Source organism: Hemitrygon akajei, chromosome 6 (genome assembly GCF_048418815.1).
Source record: "Hemitrygon akajei chromosome 6, sHemAka1.3, whole genome shotgun sequence".
NCBI lineage: Eukaryota > Metazoa > Chordata > Chondrichthyes > Myliobatiformes > Dasyatidae > Hemitrygon > Hemitrygon akajei.
In genome coordinates, this window is record NC_133129.1 from 153226468 (window position 1) to 153245318 (window position 18851).

Here is an 18851-nt window from a genome sequence, read left to right on the forward strand (position 1 = left end):
ACTACTTGCCCATTCTGCTAATCTGTCTAAGTTCTTCTGTAGCCTCTTTACTTCCTCAAAACTACCTGCCTTTGTATCATCCACAAATTTGGCAACAAAGCCACCAATTCCATCATTCAAATCATTGACATATAATGTAAAAAGAAACAGTCCAAACATGGACCCTTGTGGAACATCACTTGTCACTGGAAGCCAACCAGAAAAAGGTTCCTATATTCCCACTCTTTACCTCTTGCTAATCAGCTAATGCTCTATCCATGCTAGTATCTTTCCTGTAATACCATGGTCTCCTAACTTATTAAGCAGACTTATGTGTGAGACCTTGTCAAGGGCCTTCTAAAATTCCAAGTATGCAACATGAACTGATTCTCCTTTGTCTATCCTGCTTGTTATTTATTCAAAGAATTCCAACAGATTTGACAGGCTAGGTTTTCCCTTAAGGAAACCATGGTGACTACAGTCTATTTTATCATATGCCTCCAAGTACCCCAAAATTACATCCCTACCAATTGGCTCCAACATCTTCCCGATGTCAGACTAACTGGTGTACGATTTCCTTTCTTCTGCCTCTCTCTCTTCTTGAAGAGTGGAGTAACTTTTGTAATTTCCCAGTCCTTCGGAACCATGCCAGAATCAATTGATTCTTGAATGATCATTACTAATAGCTCCACAATCTCTTCAGCCTCCTCTTTCAGAACCCTGAGATGTATACCATTTCATCCAGGCTGCATATCTACCTTTGGACTTTTCAGATTCCCAAGAACCTACTCACAAGTAATGGGCATCTCATCCAGTTCTGACCCCTGACACTCTCCATACTGTTATTGCCTTCCACGGTGAAGACTGGTGTAAAATACTTAGTCAGTTCATTCACCAATTCCTTGTCCCTCATCACTTCCTCTGCACCATCATTTTCCAGTGGGATAATTCTGGAAACTATAGTCCGGTGAGTCTCGTGTCAGCATTTGGAAGTTGCTGAAGAAAAAACTTAGGGATAGGATTTATGAACATTTGGAAAACCATGGCCTAATTATGGAGTGCCATCATAACTTTGTGCAGAGCAAATTGTTTCTTATTAACCTGATTGAATTTTTGGTGAGATGACTGTTATATTTCTTGACTCCAAAACATAAAATTACTTTGAAGAAAAAGATGGGTGTCCAAAATTTGAGTCTGACTCAGTTTAACTTTAAGCAAGGTGTGTGTATATTGTGGTAGTGTCATGATATATGCAATTCACTTAATTTTTACATATAATCTATAATGAATGATTTAAATGAATCAAACATGTTTACAATATTACTCAGATACAACTGTAATATTAAATACACAACAGTGATGGGGGTGATTGATGAAGGCAGATCTGTGGATGTTGTATTCATGGATTTTAGTGTTTAACAAGGGAGGCTCAACCAGAAGATCAAGGTGCATGGGATTCCATGGTGAATTGGCCATTTGGCTTCAGACCCAGCTTGCCTATTGAAGACAGACTGTAGCGGTCAAAGGGACTTATTCTAGCTGGAGGTCTGTGATTAGTGGTGTTCTGCAGGGGTCTGAACTATGACCTCTGCTGTTTGTGATGTGTATAAATGGATGAAAATGTAAATGGGTGGGTTAGTAAGGTTGCACATGATTGGTGGTGGTTGGATAGTGTAGATGATTGGCAAATAATGAGATATAAATTAGTTGCAGATTTGGCAGATGGAGTTTAACCCAGCCAAATGTGACATGTTGCACCTTGGTAGGTCAAATGCAAAGAGACAGTACACTGTTAAGGACAAAATATTTAACAGTGTTGATGAGCAGAGGGATCTTGGGGTCCAAATTCATAGCTCCCTAAAGTGGCTACACAGGTTGACAGGGTGGTAAAGAAGGAACATGGCATGCTTGCTTTTACTAGTTGAGGCACTGAGCTCAGAAGTCAGAAAGGTATGTTTACAGCATTATAAAATTCTAATAAGGCTGTATTTGGAGTATTGCATGTAGTTCTGGTTGCCCCATTATAGGAAGGATATCGAGTAATTGGAGAGGGTACAGAAGAGGCTTACCAGGGTATTACCTACCTATATTAGAGGGCAAGTTTGGACAAACTTCTCTGGAGACTCAGGGGACACCTGATAGAGGTTTATAAGAGGCATAGTTACACTACACAGGAAAATATTTTTTCCAGTTGTAATATCTAATACCAGAGGGCATGCATTTAGGGTTGAGAGACAGTAATTTCAAAGATATGAGGAGCAATTTATTTACACATGGTCTGGATGCGCTACATGCGGTGGTGGCAGAGACAGAAATATTAGGGACTTTTAAATGACGTTTATATAGACATACGAATGTGGGGAAAATGAAAGGATATGGATATTGTGTGTGCAGGAGAGCATAGTTAGCCATTTGATTACTAATTTAATTAGTTTGGCACAACATTGTGGGCCGAGGGGCCTGTTACTGTGCTGTACTAATCAATGTTCTATTCCGCTTTTTCTCTTCGAGAGTGCTTAATCATGTTTTTTTTAATTTCCGGTTTCGAATTGTAGTTTTTTTTTAAAATCTGGAAATCCCCTCAGGGTAAAATACGAGTTTTTAGCGCTTTGGGAGGGAAGGGACACTGAAGCAGGTGCGTCTTGAAAATGCTCTTTTAATAAAGCGTTATTGACAGAAGAATCGAACAAAAACATACTAAGTGCGTGTAACAAAAGCGATGTATAAATGCGGAGCACACCGATCTGTTCCAGCGAGCACGTCCCCATCGATTGGCTGGTGTAGGGGCGGGGCCGACTGGATTTCCAATCACATTCTTTATTACTGTTGCTCCAAAACGCATCACGAAGGAGTTTTATTCCTTCGCATCTTGTTAGATTGCGCATACGGAGCTGTGTGGCCGACGGGGACCGATATTGTCTTTTTCAGTCACTGCTGAATCGCACCTCTTTCTTTCCAGAGCTGCCGATATCTTTCTCCGCTGACGTTTCCGGTTAAAATTTAAAGTATTTTAAACAATTTAAAAACATCTTTATAGCCCCCTCTGTTAAGTGTGGGTTATTGAAGTAAGATTTTTTTTTAATATCTTTTTTTTTTGTCTTCCTACCTTGAGTTTCTTGACGTTGCTTGGAATAAAGGCGAGGGGAATTTGTTTCCATTAGATTTCTCCTTCTCGTTGTAATTGTAATTTTATTTTACCTTACCGTTATCGGTATAAATGAAAACCAAATTCTCTAGCGCAGTGGACACAAGGATGGGGCTCCTGATTGCACAGAATGGCCTCCATACTCAGCACGAAGAAACCACTGACTACAAAGCGGGAAAGCAGGACGTGCCCGACCAGCAGACCAAGCATAAAGCTTACCTATGGTGCAAAGAATTTCTTCGAGGTGCTTGGAAAACGTTAACAGAAGAAGAATTCCAAATCACTATCCTAAGGTTTGTGTGTGTGTGTGTATTTTCTAAACTAACGTTTATAAAATGCTGTGGGGGATTCTGTGTTTTTTTAAAAAATGTGGACTGTAGATATCTAAAACGACTGAGTTCGTGGATGGAGGATGTTAAATGAGCGGCAAAGGATTAAAAATGGAAGCTGCGCCTCTGCACGAGTGAAGGAGCTCGGATCAGATGGAGTTTACAGACGAAATACAATGCAGATCAATTATATCTGGAGTCCTTGTATGTATGGTCTTGTTTTAAAACAATGAAAAAATATAAGGGGACAATAATAGAAGGTAAATATTTTGGGTGGTAAAATGGTGGTTCGATCAATCAGGCTTTTTTGGCGTGCGGTTGTATGGTGAAGGAGATCATGCGGAGGGGGGTATCAGCGAATTTGGGGCGTTGGTATGTCAGCGGAATTAAGTAAATTATTTAATATGGCGGAGGGAAAGGATAGTGATTTGTGACTTCATGTATTTGAACCCTTATATTTATATTGAAGCTGTTTTTACCTGAAGCTTCTCATTACACTACTGAATTTCATTTCTAATATGGAAGGAGAAATTCCACATAGTATTGGAGCTACTAGGTTTTGAAACATTTTGAGCTACTAACTATATGAGAATAAATTGATTAAATGTAATATACAGAACCTTGCTATTACATTTGCAGTAGAAGCATTTTTTGACTTAAGGTGTGGGGGAAAGGTGGTGGGCTCTACGGCCGTACAGAACTAACCCGTCTCTTCCCAGTGAAATGAAAACTGATCTAAAGGCATTACGCACTTTGCTTCCCTGTTATGCTGCGTGTCATCTGATACCCACCAAAAAAAATGTTGTCTTTTGTGATGCTAAAAGCTGAAAATAACGTCAGCAAGCTTAGCCTGTGAAGGTATATTGATTTAAATAAGCTTTCATGTGAAAATTTACAGTCACCTTTAATCATCTTTAATAATTTCTTTATCTTGGACAATCAAAGGAGTAGAATCCAAATTAATAAAGATTTTTCATAATTTGAGCCTGAACCTCTGTTATTGACCTTTAAATCAAAACAATCATTAATTTGGATTACTGGACATTTGCTCTGGAAAATTTAAACTATGGTTAGGGGTTAAAATATCCATGGTATGCAGAGTGTATTGTAGCAATGGGAATGCAGTACAATAGATTGGATTTCGCAATGGGCCTGGTTTTGGTTATTGGCAAATGCATTTTCTTCACTTGCAGTGATACAGGACAGAACTGCACTCTATGGCCCAATTCATTCATGCCAATCTTAGTGTCTTTCGAAGCTAGTTTCCTTTGCCTGCATTTGGCCCATATCCATCTAGTTCTAATCTAAGTACTTGTGCAAACATCTTTTCAATATTGTAATTGTATCTGCCTCTACTACTTGCTCCAGCATTTGCGCCATATGGGAAAACTTGCTTTTTAGATTCCCTTTAATCTTTTTTCCATATAACCTTTAACCTATGCCCTCTAGTTTTATACTCCCTTTCTTCACTGTGTGGAAAACTGTCTCAGCCTAGCCGGTTTCTCCTTGTAACAGAAACCCTCCACTCCTGGCAAGGTAGTAATCTTTTCTGCACCCTCTAGCTGGATTACGTTCTTCCTATTATATGGAGATCAGAACCTCACACGGTGTTCCAGGTGCAGGCTCATCTTTACTTTGTAACATAATGTCTTGAGCTCCTAGACACACATCCCTCTCCAATGAAGGCAAACATGGCATACGCCATCATCATGTCTACTTGTGTTGCTATTTACTTTTCTTTAGGTCTCTGTTCTACAAAGCTCCACAGGACCCTGTCATTCTCTTTGCGTCCTACCTGGTTTGAACTCCCAAATTGCATCACTGCATAGTTGTCTGTGTTAAATTCCATCTTCCATTTCTTAGCCCACTTCCTATCTGATCTCCATACTGTTGTAGCCTTGGACAACCATCTTCACTGCCCACCGCAAACAATATCACCCGCATTTTTATCCAAATCGTTAAAATATGACAAACACATAGACCCAACAACAATTCCTGTGCATGCCACAGGCCTTCAGTGTCAGAAATAACCCTCCACTGCCACCCTCTCTCCTTCCTCTGAGCTGATTTTGTAACCAATGGGTTATCTCATGATCCCATGTGATCCAGCTTTCAGAACAACCTTCCACCAAAATTCTGGCTAAAGTCTATTTATTCTACATTCACCTTGCCCTCATCAATCTTCTTGGTCACCTCTTAAAACAAAACCTCAATCAAATTCATGAGACATGATTTCCCGTACACAGAGCTAAGCTATCTTTAATCTCCCTTGCCTTTTCAAATGCTGTTTCCTACCACTACCCTGGCTTGTCCTTCCATCTGTTCTTGAATAAAGGCACAACGTTAACTGCCCTAGAGTCTTCCTGGTGTCTGCCTGGGGCCATACAATTGTCAGGCTTCATGGATTTATCCAGTTTTATACCCTGCAACACCACCAGCATTGTAATAGCAATCTGTTTCAGGACATTGTTCTCCTTCCCAAATCTACTCGCTGCTGTGACCTTGTCTATAGTAAATAGAGACGTTAAACACAGTTGGTTGTCTGTTATAAAACCACAATAGCACCAGTGTAGAAATCAATTGACCATATTTGCATGTCATAAAAAGATTATCATCATATTGTGGCACTCACCAAACTTCAGGTTGGCATTCAAATTTAGTTTGAGAAAATTTGAAATACATTATTTCAGAGAAGGTCGAGAATCATGTTTTGGCCTTTTGTTTAAGTTTACTTTTCGGCCTTTTGCCTTGTAATCATATCTTCTCATTAGGATGTCACTTGTTCAGGTAGACCCAGCGACAATTCCTGTGGCACACCACTGGCGCAGGTCTTTACGTCAGAAACAATACTCCAGGTTGTTCCTGGGCTGCTCTTCGCAGCAATTTTATATTAACTGGTTTCTACCTAAATACTATATGTATCCACAATTGCATTCTCTTCTCTATTAAATTCAGAGATAATGTAGCACAGGCTTTCCCAGCCGACAAGCCACACCTCCCAGCTACCCACCTAGTCAAGCCTGGCCTAATCACAGGATAATTGTTGGTCATGAATGTGCATAAATTGAAGAGCTTATATTTCACTGGAGCTGGCAAAACCCATTGGCACAAGGATTCATTGCAAAGGGGTACATATGCCTAAAAATCTAATCCAGGTGATTTTAGCAAAGTATTTGATCCTCATGAGATTTGGCATATTTTATGCTTTATATTTTAAAAAAAACTTAAGTAATTTGAGGGACTACTTTGCATAGTTGATCCCAGAATTGGAGAGAGTAAGAGGAGATGCAACAGACAAGTTGGACGAATTTAAACTAAGAACTTAAGCAGTAGTGGTAACAGTAATTAATAATACAGAACATCTCTAAGTATCAAAAGGATCTTAATGATGTGAAACTGGTCACCAGCATAGCTGGTGGGGTATGAATCTTTAATGACCTTCAAGAAGGAAGTGATGCAACAGAATTTTTGGGGTTACTGCAATTCCCTGGCTAGAGGTGGGACTCATGAACATGCATCAGGTTTAATCCCTAGGTGAAATGGGACAACTGAATGCTTTCTTGATGAAACTTGGTACGTAAATAAAAACTAATGTAGATGATCAACTAGTTCATTGCATTGCATACACTGCTGCTCCCCCGGCATAGTGATTAGAGATGTATCTTTCAGCTGCGAATGTCTAAAAGGGGGGGAAAAGCAAATAATATTTATCCTACTTAAGACACAAATATTAATTCAGAAATTTTCCAGACTTTATTGCAGGCCACTTGTGAAATTTCTTTTCAAACCACTCTGTACTCTTAAATAACTGGATGACTACAATGACAATTTTATAAAGTTATCACAATTTTTTTAGTCTTTCACTCAGTCTTGAAGAGCGTTGTGGCTGATGCAGTTACATCAGCCCTGAGGTTTTCTGAGGTGTAACCAGTTGGCCTTTGTTAAAGCATAAGATATTTGGCAGACTTTCTTACTTCAGGGAAGATTGCAGCTGGGTTTGATCCTAACCTCATTAAACATGCATACTGTTCAATCCTCGCAAGATTCACTAAGTATCAGCGAAGACATGCAAATATGGTGGAAGTTCCTTCTCTAATTCAGACATAGAACATAAGAAGTGGAAGCAGAAATGGGTATTTATCCCCCTTGAATCTTTAGATAATTGCTGACTTTTTACCCCCATGCCACTTATGGAGGTAAAAGGTCAGCAATTACCTGAAGATAGAACAGTGTATTTGTGTCCCTTTATCCCATTAATGTACAAAATGTAATTTGATTTTTCTGTCGGTATGTGGGTTCCACTTTCCCCCCACACATCAATGGTGTCCTGCTTTCAAAATCAATTGGCTAATATAAATTATCAAGTGCCAGTTATTGCAAGAAGAATCTAGGAGAGGCTTTGATGAGGCTACCAGGAAATGTGGGATTACATAGATGATTCTTGATGATTAGTGCCATATACATTGTGCTGAAGGACCCATTTCTATGTCTCTGATAAGTGCATAGAATCAAAAGTAGACTATTTGGCCCCTTTTGCTTCATCTACTGTTTAAGATCATACCTGATTCTCTTTTTAAAAAAATTCTGGCTACACTTTCAAGCACTAATCTTATATTGTTTTTATTCTCTTTTATCCAAAAATGTATCGGTCTGTCTTCAATATAGTTGGTGCCTGCCTCCAAACCCCTCGGGTAAAGAATTCCAGACAGCCTCTGGGTGAAAAGTGTTCTTCTTACCTCAATCCTAAATGGTTAACCTATCATTTTGCAATTGTGACCTTAATCAGTGAAATTTAAACCCTGGAGCTAGCCTAATGAGATTCTTTTTGTTTAAATTCTAGCAAATGTATGTCCATTTCTCTTAAACATACTTAATATAACAGATAAGGAATCTATCTGACCTATTTGGTCCATGCTGACTCCTGACAGGGAAAAGCCATGCCCTCATTTATTTGTTTTTCTGTGTCATTATTATCTCTCAGCTCTTTTTTTTGCCACTTAACAGTAGCCAGTTAACACAAATTTGGTATGTGATCTGGAGTCATGGGGAGACTGCACATAAACCATACATGTAGTATCTGAAGTCATGGTCAATCCAAGGTCCTGAAGCTGTGAAATACCAACACTAATTGTTCAGTTCCAAGTTGAATTGTCATTCAATCATACATGAATACAGCCAAATGAAACAGTTCTTCCAGGGCCAAGATGCAAAAAGACGGTACCAACAGTCATACCCAGCACATGGCACTTACAGGATATCAGTACAATGCAGTTGCACAAAAAATATACATGCTGTGGCATATTACTTCTGCATCTTGTTTTCTAATTATGTTCATAACTTGTGTGATACCTTATGGGCTCTAGTCCAAATACATCCCAATCATTTGATCAGTTAGTTACAATCTAGGGGGAAAATTACAAAAGTGATTTCTCTTTTGTAATTCCATGTTGAGAATTCTGATATGTCAACCTTTGCAAGGGCTATCCTGAAATTCTATCAGAAGATAGTTGGACCATTTCCTAGAGTAAATGCTCCATTCTTGGTTTGCAGTAATTAATGTTTCTTTTCCAATATTTTTTGGAACTAATTTGATGAAAATGTATAACTTCAATATGAATTAATGTACAAACCATATTTAGCATTATTCCTATTGCTGATTGTGTTTTAGGGGTGGCCTTAGTAATCTGCTTTTTCTGTGCTCGTTACCCGATACTAAAAGCTGTGTAAATGACGAACCTCGCTGTGTTCTCCTTCGAATATATGGAGCAATTCTTCAGGTGAGATTGGGTTTCTCATGGTGGGATATTCAATTCTATTTGAGAGCTAAGATCTTGCGATTCAACCAGAAGCTAATGTTCAATTTTAGTCAGCTAAATGATTGAATAATTTTTCATTTTGATAAACTTTTCATATGAGTTCAAACTGTTCTCTATGATCAATACAAGTTTTACCATGTTAAAATTGTGTAAACTAATCCTTTGTTCTGCAGAAGAACAAAAGCAATAAACATTTCTTATAAAGCTAGTTGAAAAGTGTACTAGCTAGTAATAATAGAAGTAATATTTCTACTACTAGTTTACAATAACAATAGAAATGAACCATGGCTGCTGGCAATCTCATGAGAAAAATTCATAATTTACAGATTTGTTTAATCCAGTTGGCCATGAAATATATAGTAAGACAATGTAGTTTAATAACTTTGTATGACATTCAATATTTTATCCAACGATTGCAGAAGGCGTAAAATAGAGTACAAGGTAACCTTAACCGATGTAAAGGTTTTAATGAAGCATTTGTTACTTGAGAAGAATTGAAAGATATTGTAGCTAATAAGAACTTTGCTTATTTTCAGAAAATGTACAAGTGAAATGATCCAGCAGACTGCTGAAACATTAATTATGGAAATGCATGCAAAGTAAAATCATTTCATTGTTTCATTTTGATTACCGGAAACTGCTAGGCATGTCACTGATTGGCTTTTCAAACTTCAGGTTCATATGACAGAACAATTTGTTCCTTAGAACAAAGACCCATGTGTAAATGTTTGAGTTTAGAAGATACACCTGTTACAAATAGTCAAAAGGTAGGATTTTACAATTTCACAGTCACATCTGTAGAATTTCATAATATGTAAATGTTTTGATGGCTGTGCACTGTCACAGGATATTTATAAGAGTGTAATCAGTAAAGATGATTCATTCATCTTATGATGGCCTCTGTGTATCACTGCAGTGGTTAATCATTACAAGAAGTGCAATTGCTGTTGACTTCCAGTGTTTGCTTTGCAATTGGAAGCTAATGCCAACAGGTGCAATTTTAGATGGCTTTGAATGTTCAATTTGTGTAGTATGTTGAAATGGTTCATAAACTGCCATTCATTCAAACCTTGTAAGCGAAACAATACATAGAATTGCCAGTGACACCTATATCTTGCCAGTTGAAGTGATAGTAATAGACCAGTTGCATTATTTGATCATAAGGTCATAAGACAAAGGAGCAGAATTAGGCTGTCGGTCCATCGAGTCTGCTCTGCCATTTTTTTTCTTCAGCCCCAATCTCTGGCCTTCGAGCCATATCCCTTCGAGCCCTGACCAATCAAGAATATTTCAAACTCTGCTTTAAATATACATAAAGAGTTGGCCTCCACAGTTGTCTGTTGCAACAAGTTCCATAGATTCACCACTCTCCAGCTAAAGAAATTCCTCCTCGTCTCTGTTCTAAATGGATGCTCCTCTGTTCTGTGGCTTTGTCCTCTGGTCCTAGATTCCCCCACTATAGGAAACATCCTCTCCACATCCACTCTATCAAGGTCTTTCAGTGTGATTTCACCCACCCCACCCTCCCACCATTCTTCTGAATTCCAGTGAGTACAGGCCCAGAGCCTTCAAATGCTCCCTGTATGATAAACTTTTCAATCCTGGAGTCATTTTTGTGAACCTCCTTGGACTTTGTTACCTAGTCAAAGGCCTTCTGAAAATCCAATACACAATATCCATCGATTCACTTTTCTCTATTATTTCTTTTCTGTTATTTCTTCAAAGAATTCCAACAGATTTGTCAGGCAAGATTTTCCCTTGAATCCATGCTGACTTCAGCCTATTTTATCATGTGCCTTCAAGTACCCCAATGCCATATACTTAACAATCGACTTCAACATCTTCCCAACCACAGAGGTCAGACTAACTGGCCTATAATTTCTTTTCTTCTCCCTCTCTCACTTGAAGAGTGGAATGACATTTGCAATTTTCTAGTCCCCCCAGAACAATGCCAGAATATATTGATTCTTTAAAGATGATTATTAATGCCTCCACAATCTCTTCAGTTACCTCCTACAGAACCCTGGGGTGTGCACCATCTGGTTCAAGTGATTTATCTGCCTTTCAGAGTTTTCAGTTTCCCAAACACCTTCTCCCTAGAAATGGCAACTTCATTCATTTCTGCACTCTCGAACTTCTGATATACTGTTAGTGTCTTCCACAGTGAAGACTGATGCAAAATGCTTATTCAGTTCTGCAGTTTCCTTGTCCTCCATTACTACCTCTGCAGCATCGTTTTCCAGTGGTCTGAAACCTAATCTCGCCTCTCTTTTACACTTTGTATATCTGAATATATCCTCTTTAATATTACACCAGTAATATTACCTTTGTATTCCATCCTTTCCTCATTTGACTTTTTTGGTTGCCTTCTATTGGTTTTTAAAAGTTTTCCAATCCACTAATTTCCCACTACTTTTTGCTCTATTATATGCTCTCTCTTTGGCTTTTATGTTGGCTTGACTCTGTCAGTCACAGTTGCATCATCTTACCTTTAGAATAATCTTCTTTGGATGTGCACATCCCTATTATTTCCAAATTGCTCCCAGGAACTCCAGCTGTTGCTCCTCTGCTGTCATCCCTGGTGGTGTTCCCTTCCAATCAGCTTTGGCCAGCTCCTCGCGTCTGTCTCTGTAATTCTCTTTACTCCACTGTAATACTGACACATCTGACTTTGGCTTCTCCATCTCAAATTGCAGGGGGAAGTCTTGTTACATTATGATCATTTTTTTCCCAAGAGTTCCTTTACCTTAAGCTCTCTCATCAATTCTGGTTAATTGCACAACACCCAATCCAGAAAAACTGATTCCCCTAGTGGGTGCAACCCTGAGCTGCTCTAAAAAGGCATCTCGTAGGCATTTTACAGATTCCGCCTCTGGGGATCCAGTACCAATCTGATTTTTCCAATCTACGTGCATATTGAAATCCCCATGACTATTGTAACATTGTCCTTTTAACCTCTTTTTTTATTTACTGTTGTAATTGTGAACCACATCTTTGGTACTGTTCAGAGGTCTATATACAGGTGTCCCTTGCTTTACGAATGTTTGCTTTACGCCACTTCGCTTTTACAAAAGACCTACATTAGTAACCTGTTCTCGCATTACAAAGAGGATTTTTGCTTTTACAAAAAAATTTCCCATATAAATTAATGGTTCTTCACTTTACGCCATTGCTCTACCTTTGTAAAGGTGGGGTGGGGGGGGGGCACCTGTATAACTCCCATTGGGGTCTTTTTACCTTTGCAGTTTCTTAGCTTTACCTACAACAATTCTGTACTTTCTGAACCTATGTTACCTCTTTCTAATGATTTCATTTTTTTTTTAACCAACATAGGCACCTTCTGCCTACCTGCCTGTCCTTTTGATACAATGTATATCCTTAGACCTCAAGTTCCCAGATGTAATCTGTCAGCCACGGGAGTGATGCCCACAATGTCATGTATGCTAATCTGTAGCAAAACCTACAGTACTGCTTGGCCTTTGAGGCTGTAATAGTACACATCTTCAATGACAGAAGCAAATCTATTCACGTGAGATGTGTTTATGAAGAAATGGAATCTTCCCTTATACCCATGCATGGGTGGAATTGTAATAGATTTGCTGTAAAATTACTTTGAATATGACCAGTTCCAAAATGTTATTTTCACCTAAGTCTGGCATTCTTTTCAAAAGAAATGCTGGGTTTACATTTTGATTTGTTTTATTCTGCAATGTGCAAAAGAAAATATTTGACCAAATACAGATTTGGGGGTAGATCATTCAGTGCATCAAACTTGTCTGATGTTGCAATCATTTAATGAGTGATAGTATATCAACTCTGGCCAGACACCAGAATTCTGTATTCTTTTGTCCTTGCCCAACCATGATGTATTATGCTGAGATTTTTAACTGGCACCCTCACAACAGCCCCATGTGGGAGAGATTGCCATTAACCTGTGCGTGGGAGCCTGTGTCTTAAATAGATCCCAGAACAAACCAGTTCTAAGTTAAGGGTATGCCCCTTTGTTCTGTTGCCCTATCAGAGAAAGCAGTGTCCTGAGGTGTTACAAAGACTACTTTGCTCAATTCGCTGACTTGATGTGCCATAGTAATCTCTAATCTATTGCATTTCTGCCTAATCTGTAAGCTATTGAAGTATTTTAAACCAGTATCAAGTTTGAAGGTCATTGCTACATTCCTGAGATGGTGTGCCCAGAAAGGAACAAGGTTTATTTGTATGATCGTGTGAAAGTTCAAAACATCTTGATACAAAGGATGGTTTTATTGAGTCGAGCTTCAGCTTAGTATTAATTTGAATTGAAGGTCATGACTTTATCACATTTTGGCTTTGATTGCATTTGAGCCCTGTTCGGTTTAGACAACAGCAATTCATAATTGTGCCCACAATGTGCCCAAATACCCCAAGAAAATAGCAGAGTCAAACATTGGCATTTTCATTTAAATAGGCTTCTTAATCAAACTGCAATCTTTATTTAAAAATTGAAGTCCATCATGATGCAGAACTGTTGATATATTTAGGTTAGTGTTCTGCTTATGTATATTGAACAAAGTTGAATAAAATGTATTAATTTAAAGTTTTTATACAGCTATCTTGCTAGTACTATTTCCATCGTAGGGGAAAAAACTAATCTGATAAAACGTTTTCTTTATTCTATTGGTGCTTTATTTAATTTGGCAAGCTATAAATTGACATCAAAACGATTGAAACATCCATGTTACAAGATATTTGTATCTTTTTAATTTTACCAATTCAGTCTAAAAAAAAATAATGGCTGATGAGGGAGTTGTTGACATTTAGCCTGGACGACATGCCAGAGATTTACAAGCTTAATAATTCCACTTTATTCTTCTTGTCTGCAATCGTATTCAGTACCTAAGAATTAAAAACAAATCTATAGCTCTGTTTGTTGTGCTGTAGTAACATAAAACTTACTCCTAATTTTATAATTTCTGATACATTTCAAAGTATGATTTGGCTTCAAATTTTTCATTTCATTTCAAAGTACCATAAATGTATGCCTGTTGTAACATATTATTTCTATATCTTAGAAATTACTATGTTCCCTTTCAAAAACATTTCCGGCAGTGTCAGTTGAACTCGTTCATTGAAAACTTCAATTTGGTCAGCATATTCACAGCAGTCAAAAGCTAAAACATGATTCTTTCTTGTTAGAAACTAAAATGAATTTAAATGATAGTTGCAGTTTAGTTCTTATGAACAGTTCACCATCATTTGGAATGGACCTTCCCAACAAAAATACCCATGTACTTGAGCCATCCTTTCAAATGACAGAAGAGATAGAAGGAATCATCAGGTAAAATTAGTATAACACTAAAGCTTTGTTATAAGAAGAAATTATTGTGGATACATGTCATTAAGAAACTTAACTCTATTATGTCTGACACATTGCACGATGTTAATTTTATTCCAGATTGATGCAAATTATTGTAACCAGTTCATTATGGTTTCGTGGTCCAGGATGATCAGTAATTTAAATGATTACATGCTCGATCCAAATGTTTACTGAAGTCCTTTGAGTGATGGGGGAAAGAAACAAAATTCTTTATATTTTGGTCTTCTGTATTCAAAGTATATGTTCAATTAGCCCATATATAGTGCAGCAATATTTGTGAAAAGCTATTGGTCTACATAAAGCTATTTCACATTATGACACACAATGATCCAGAGACAATGCTCAGACCAGTTAGCAGAATATTTATACTATAGCCGAGCTGAATGGCTAATCGAATAGAAGTAGTGCTTTAATGAAAATCTGTAGGTGTTTGAAATCTAAAATAACAGGAAATGCTGGAAGCACTCGGCTGGTCTGGCTGCATCTGTGAAAAAGGAGTCGAAATGTTTTGGGTCTGAAACCCTAGAACATCGCTCACAAGGTAGTCTTGAATCTGAACCTTTTGCACAGATCCTGCTCGACCTGATGAGGTTTTCAGAGATTTCCTTTTTTTTTAAAATCCTAGACTGCATGATATTTATGGAAGTGCCTTGTTTTTAAAAAGGCACTGACAATTAAATTTAAAATTTTGCACAAATTAAACTGAAAATTGATGACATTAATACTTGGTTATTGAATGTTGTTTCATTGGAGATAATTATGTAAACATTTCAGTTGTTGAGTACTTTGCACATTAGTTTTATAAAGTTAAATATCTCAAAACCTTCATTTAGCTTTACTGTTATAATATCCATTTACATTTTGTAATGTAACATTACAATAAAATAGCTAGTCAATGCACCCAAAGTTTGTAATTACAGCTCCATATTCTATTCCATGTCAAGACTTATTGCATTTTCTCTGGAATCGTGTAGTGAGTATTCTACAAGTTTTTCTGTTTTGTTTCTCTACAGAAAATCTGGATGGTATCAGAACTTTATGTGCCAAAGCTGTCATGACGTGGCATGTATGCTTGCGGTTCTAATTGTATAACAGGATATTTATCATTTTTCAATTTACTAGAGGTTTGCTGAATGATATTTTGATTACTAAGAGGTGTGTTCTCATATTTCCTTTCAGTGAATATCTTAGTTTCTGGGCTTAGCAATCTATAAATAGGATGACTGTTTAATAGAAGACACAATTTAAGTTTCAGTGCTAAAACACTTCCCTCGTAATCCAGTCCAACCACAATTCCTACTTAGTGTGAATGAGGCATGGGAATGCAGTGGTTTGCTGCCTTTCTGCTAATTATATTGGTGTAGAAAGATGATAAAAAAAAACTGGCCTTCTGATATAAAAGTGCCCCATAGGGGAGAAAAAAATTACATGTGAAAATAAATTCATGAGAACAGGAAATGTTGAACATGTTCAGAAGATAATGTTACTTTATATAATAACTTTAAATTTAAACATGGAAGGTTCAAGTTAAATATTTCACTTCTGTTGATTGTCCTTCAACAGTACTGAATTTGTTTTAAATGTAAATAAAATACAAGATCTAAAACACACCTTTTTATCCTTGAGTAATAAATTGAAGACTTAAAATGAGATTCAAACTTAATATTTGGTTTGTAATCAAATTCAATTTTGATTTAAAATTAACAATCAGTTACCAAGTGGCCATTTTCTTTTTTTGAACTTGTGTTGGCAATGTGGTCTGGCTGAGCTTAGATTTTTAGAAGTTCATGTAGAATATGCAACTTACTTAGTTTCCTTGCCCACTTCCTAAATTGCAAATTTAATATACGGCTGGAATTTCGTGACTCAAATGATAAATGGTAAAAGTTGGATGACACCCAGTTGGATGATGGGTGCATTTCTTTGCTGGCGCCTAATTCTAATCCTTGCTATTTGCCAACATATTTTTCAAAATATTTCTCAATAAGCTGGTTGATCTTGCACTCTTTCTATCATCCAAGTTGATCCATTCCCACCATATCCTACCACTTCCCTTAAAATTTAATCTGGGCTATTGTTATAAAGCCACTTGAGATTAGATTGGCAGAATCAGCAGAGAGCAGGTTTTGACCTGGAGCCTTCATGGATTAGTTGGCTTAAAACACCTGACATTGCATGTATCCATGGATTTTACAGTGGAATATGCTATGTTTATTACTTAATGAGATATCAAACTTTTTATCAAATTATAAATGGAATATTTTACTTTATACAGAATTCATATATTTATAAAATTCTGGCATTATACACATTTTAGCTCAGTGTTTATAAAAATACATTTTCTAATAGCTAAATTTGATCTTAAATCTGATTTGCTGTGTACTTTATTCTAAATATTCATATAATGATTGCAAAGTAATAGTAACCTGCAGTAATAATTTTAAAAGTAAATTGAAAGAACATTCTAGCATGCGAATGTAATAATGCAAACATATATACAGTATTTTTATGAAACAGTGGTAAGTACTGGGGCACTTTGTTGATGCCCCATAGAACAAGTTGCAGTTGAAGAGCACAATTCTGAGAATGAAAGTTGATCACAGTTTTAATGTGCAATGTGCCTGGTATTGTTAAGCCTCCAGTAGATAAATAATAAGTAGATTTTATTTGGTTATTTTACACTCAAAAATGTTACTTACAGTAATGTAGCTTCTCAGTGTTTGCATGCTTAATTTATAATTGGTGGCTTGAAGCAATTACAGATCAACAACTTATGTTGGAAGTATCCCTGTTGTGATTGTTTTGAGTGTAGTGTATGATGAATATTAAAATAATTTCTGTCATTTTGCATGAAGATCTGTTCTCCATATGCTATCTCTTTACTCTGTCTGCCTTGAAATAAAATGTAGACACAGGCAGCTAAGAGAATTAGAAAAGTATATGATAACATCCTTGATTTAATGAAGTTAGTGGTAGTGTATTCCCAGCATCCATTATACACTGTTCTCATGAATTCAATGCCAGTTTGTTTGTTCCTGTGGCTTTGGACTAATTGTTGCCAAGTTTTGAACTAGGGAACCTGCAAACGGACATTGAGAAGCTATGTAAGTATTTGTAACATTTGCAATTAGGAAACTTTAATGATGGGAAACTTGCATTCACATGTTGGCTTGTAGAGCACTTTGTCCTGATTGCTTATGTCTGGAATAGGATAGCAATAGGACTACTACAGTTTTTGTTGAGGATGAAAAAGTTTTGTGTTTTTATTGAGCACTTGCAGAGGATTACTGATGGGGGAAGCGGTGTGATGAGACTTGATCCACAGTCCTGAAGGGTGAGTGAGTTATGTTGCTTTGAGGTCCTGAATTGCATTTGCTTCCAGAGATCTCAGCTCTCAATTGGTAAATCTCTGAACCCAGTAATTATTTGATTAGCAGAATAACATTGAGGATAGCCTTTGTTTTATAGTTTCATAATGAACAGTGATCAATACAGAGCATTAGATCGCAGAATCAGTGTCAAATCTATGTAGGTATTAGTTGATTTCAAGAAGGGGTTATTGGCATCAGCACTTTATTTAGAAAGGGCAAATTTTATATTGTTCCTGATTACTGCCAAGATTTGATCAATAGTGGTGTATCCCAACACCAGACACAGTGATCATGGAGTTGCAGAAGATTTTTGTCCAATAAAACCAACATTAGATTGTCACAGAGGAAAAATAGTGTAGAAATTTGTCTCACGTTTTCACATGGAATAGGCAAGATTGCCAGTTATATGTAATGATTGTTATTTAGCATCTTTGATGCTAGTGGAACTGTATAGTTAGGAGGTTGAGTATCTTGGGTAAAATATCATTAGCAACAAGTAATTTCTACCCCAAAATTATGGAAAGTTTAGCATGTAAATTCCTATTCTTTAGTGATTTAGAGGCTAATGTGTGGTGGAGAGTTGGATGATTCTTCTTGCTGTTCTTTCATTTGTTATACCATTGACCACTGTGTTCCATCATGCAAAGTAGTGTTAGAGTGTGCACAATTCCTCATTTTCAATTTAAACACGAAGTATTTTATAAAAAAAATCAACTTTGATAATCCCAGACAATATCAAAGTTCAGAACAGTATAACACAGGTTGCAATCCTTTATACAAAATGGAAACTGTTTTGTAACAGTATGATGTTTTCCAATAATCTCAATGATGTCTCAAATATAAGTCATGTGTTTTTAA

General features: G+C 37.0%; 1 protein-coding gene across 6 annotated transcripts in view; it reads left to right on the forward strand.

Annotated features, from left to right (window-relative positions):
* Nucleotides 1-2854: 2854 nt before the first annotated feature.
* Nucleotides 2855-18851, forward strand: part of chka (choline kinase alpha) — a 51618-nt gene continuing 35621 nt past the window's right edge. The window contains exons 1-3 of one of the 6 annotated variants that reach the window (XM_073049599.1): nt 2855-3044; nt 3217-3417; nt 9122-9230. In XM_073049599.1, the coding sequence (XP_072905700.1) occupies nt 3233-3417; nt 9122-9230 (294 nt within the window). In that variant the 5' untranslated portion in view covers nt 2855-3044; nt 3217-3232. Of the gene's footprint in view, nt 3418-9121; nt 9231-9845; nt 10037-15635; nt 15747-18851 lie in introns of those variants that run through there. The other 5 variants (XM_073049598.1, XM_073049597.1, XM_073049600.1 and 2 more) reach the window with 5 other exon arrangements.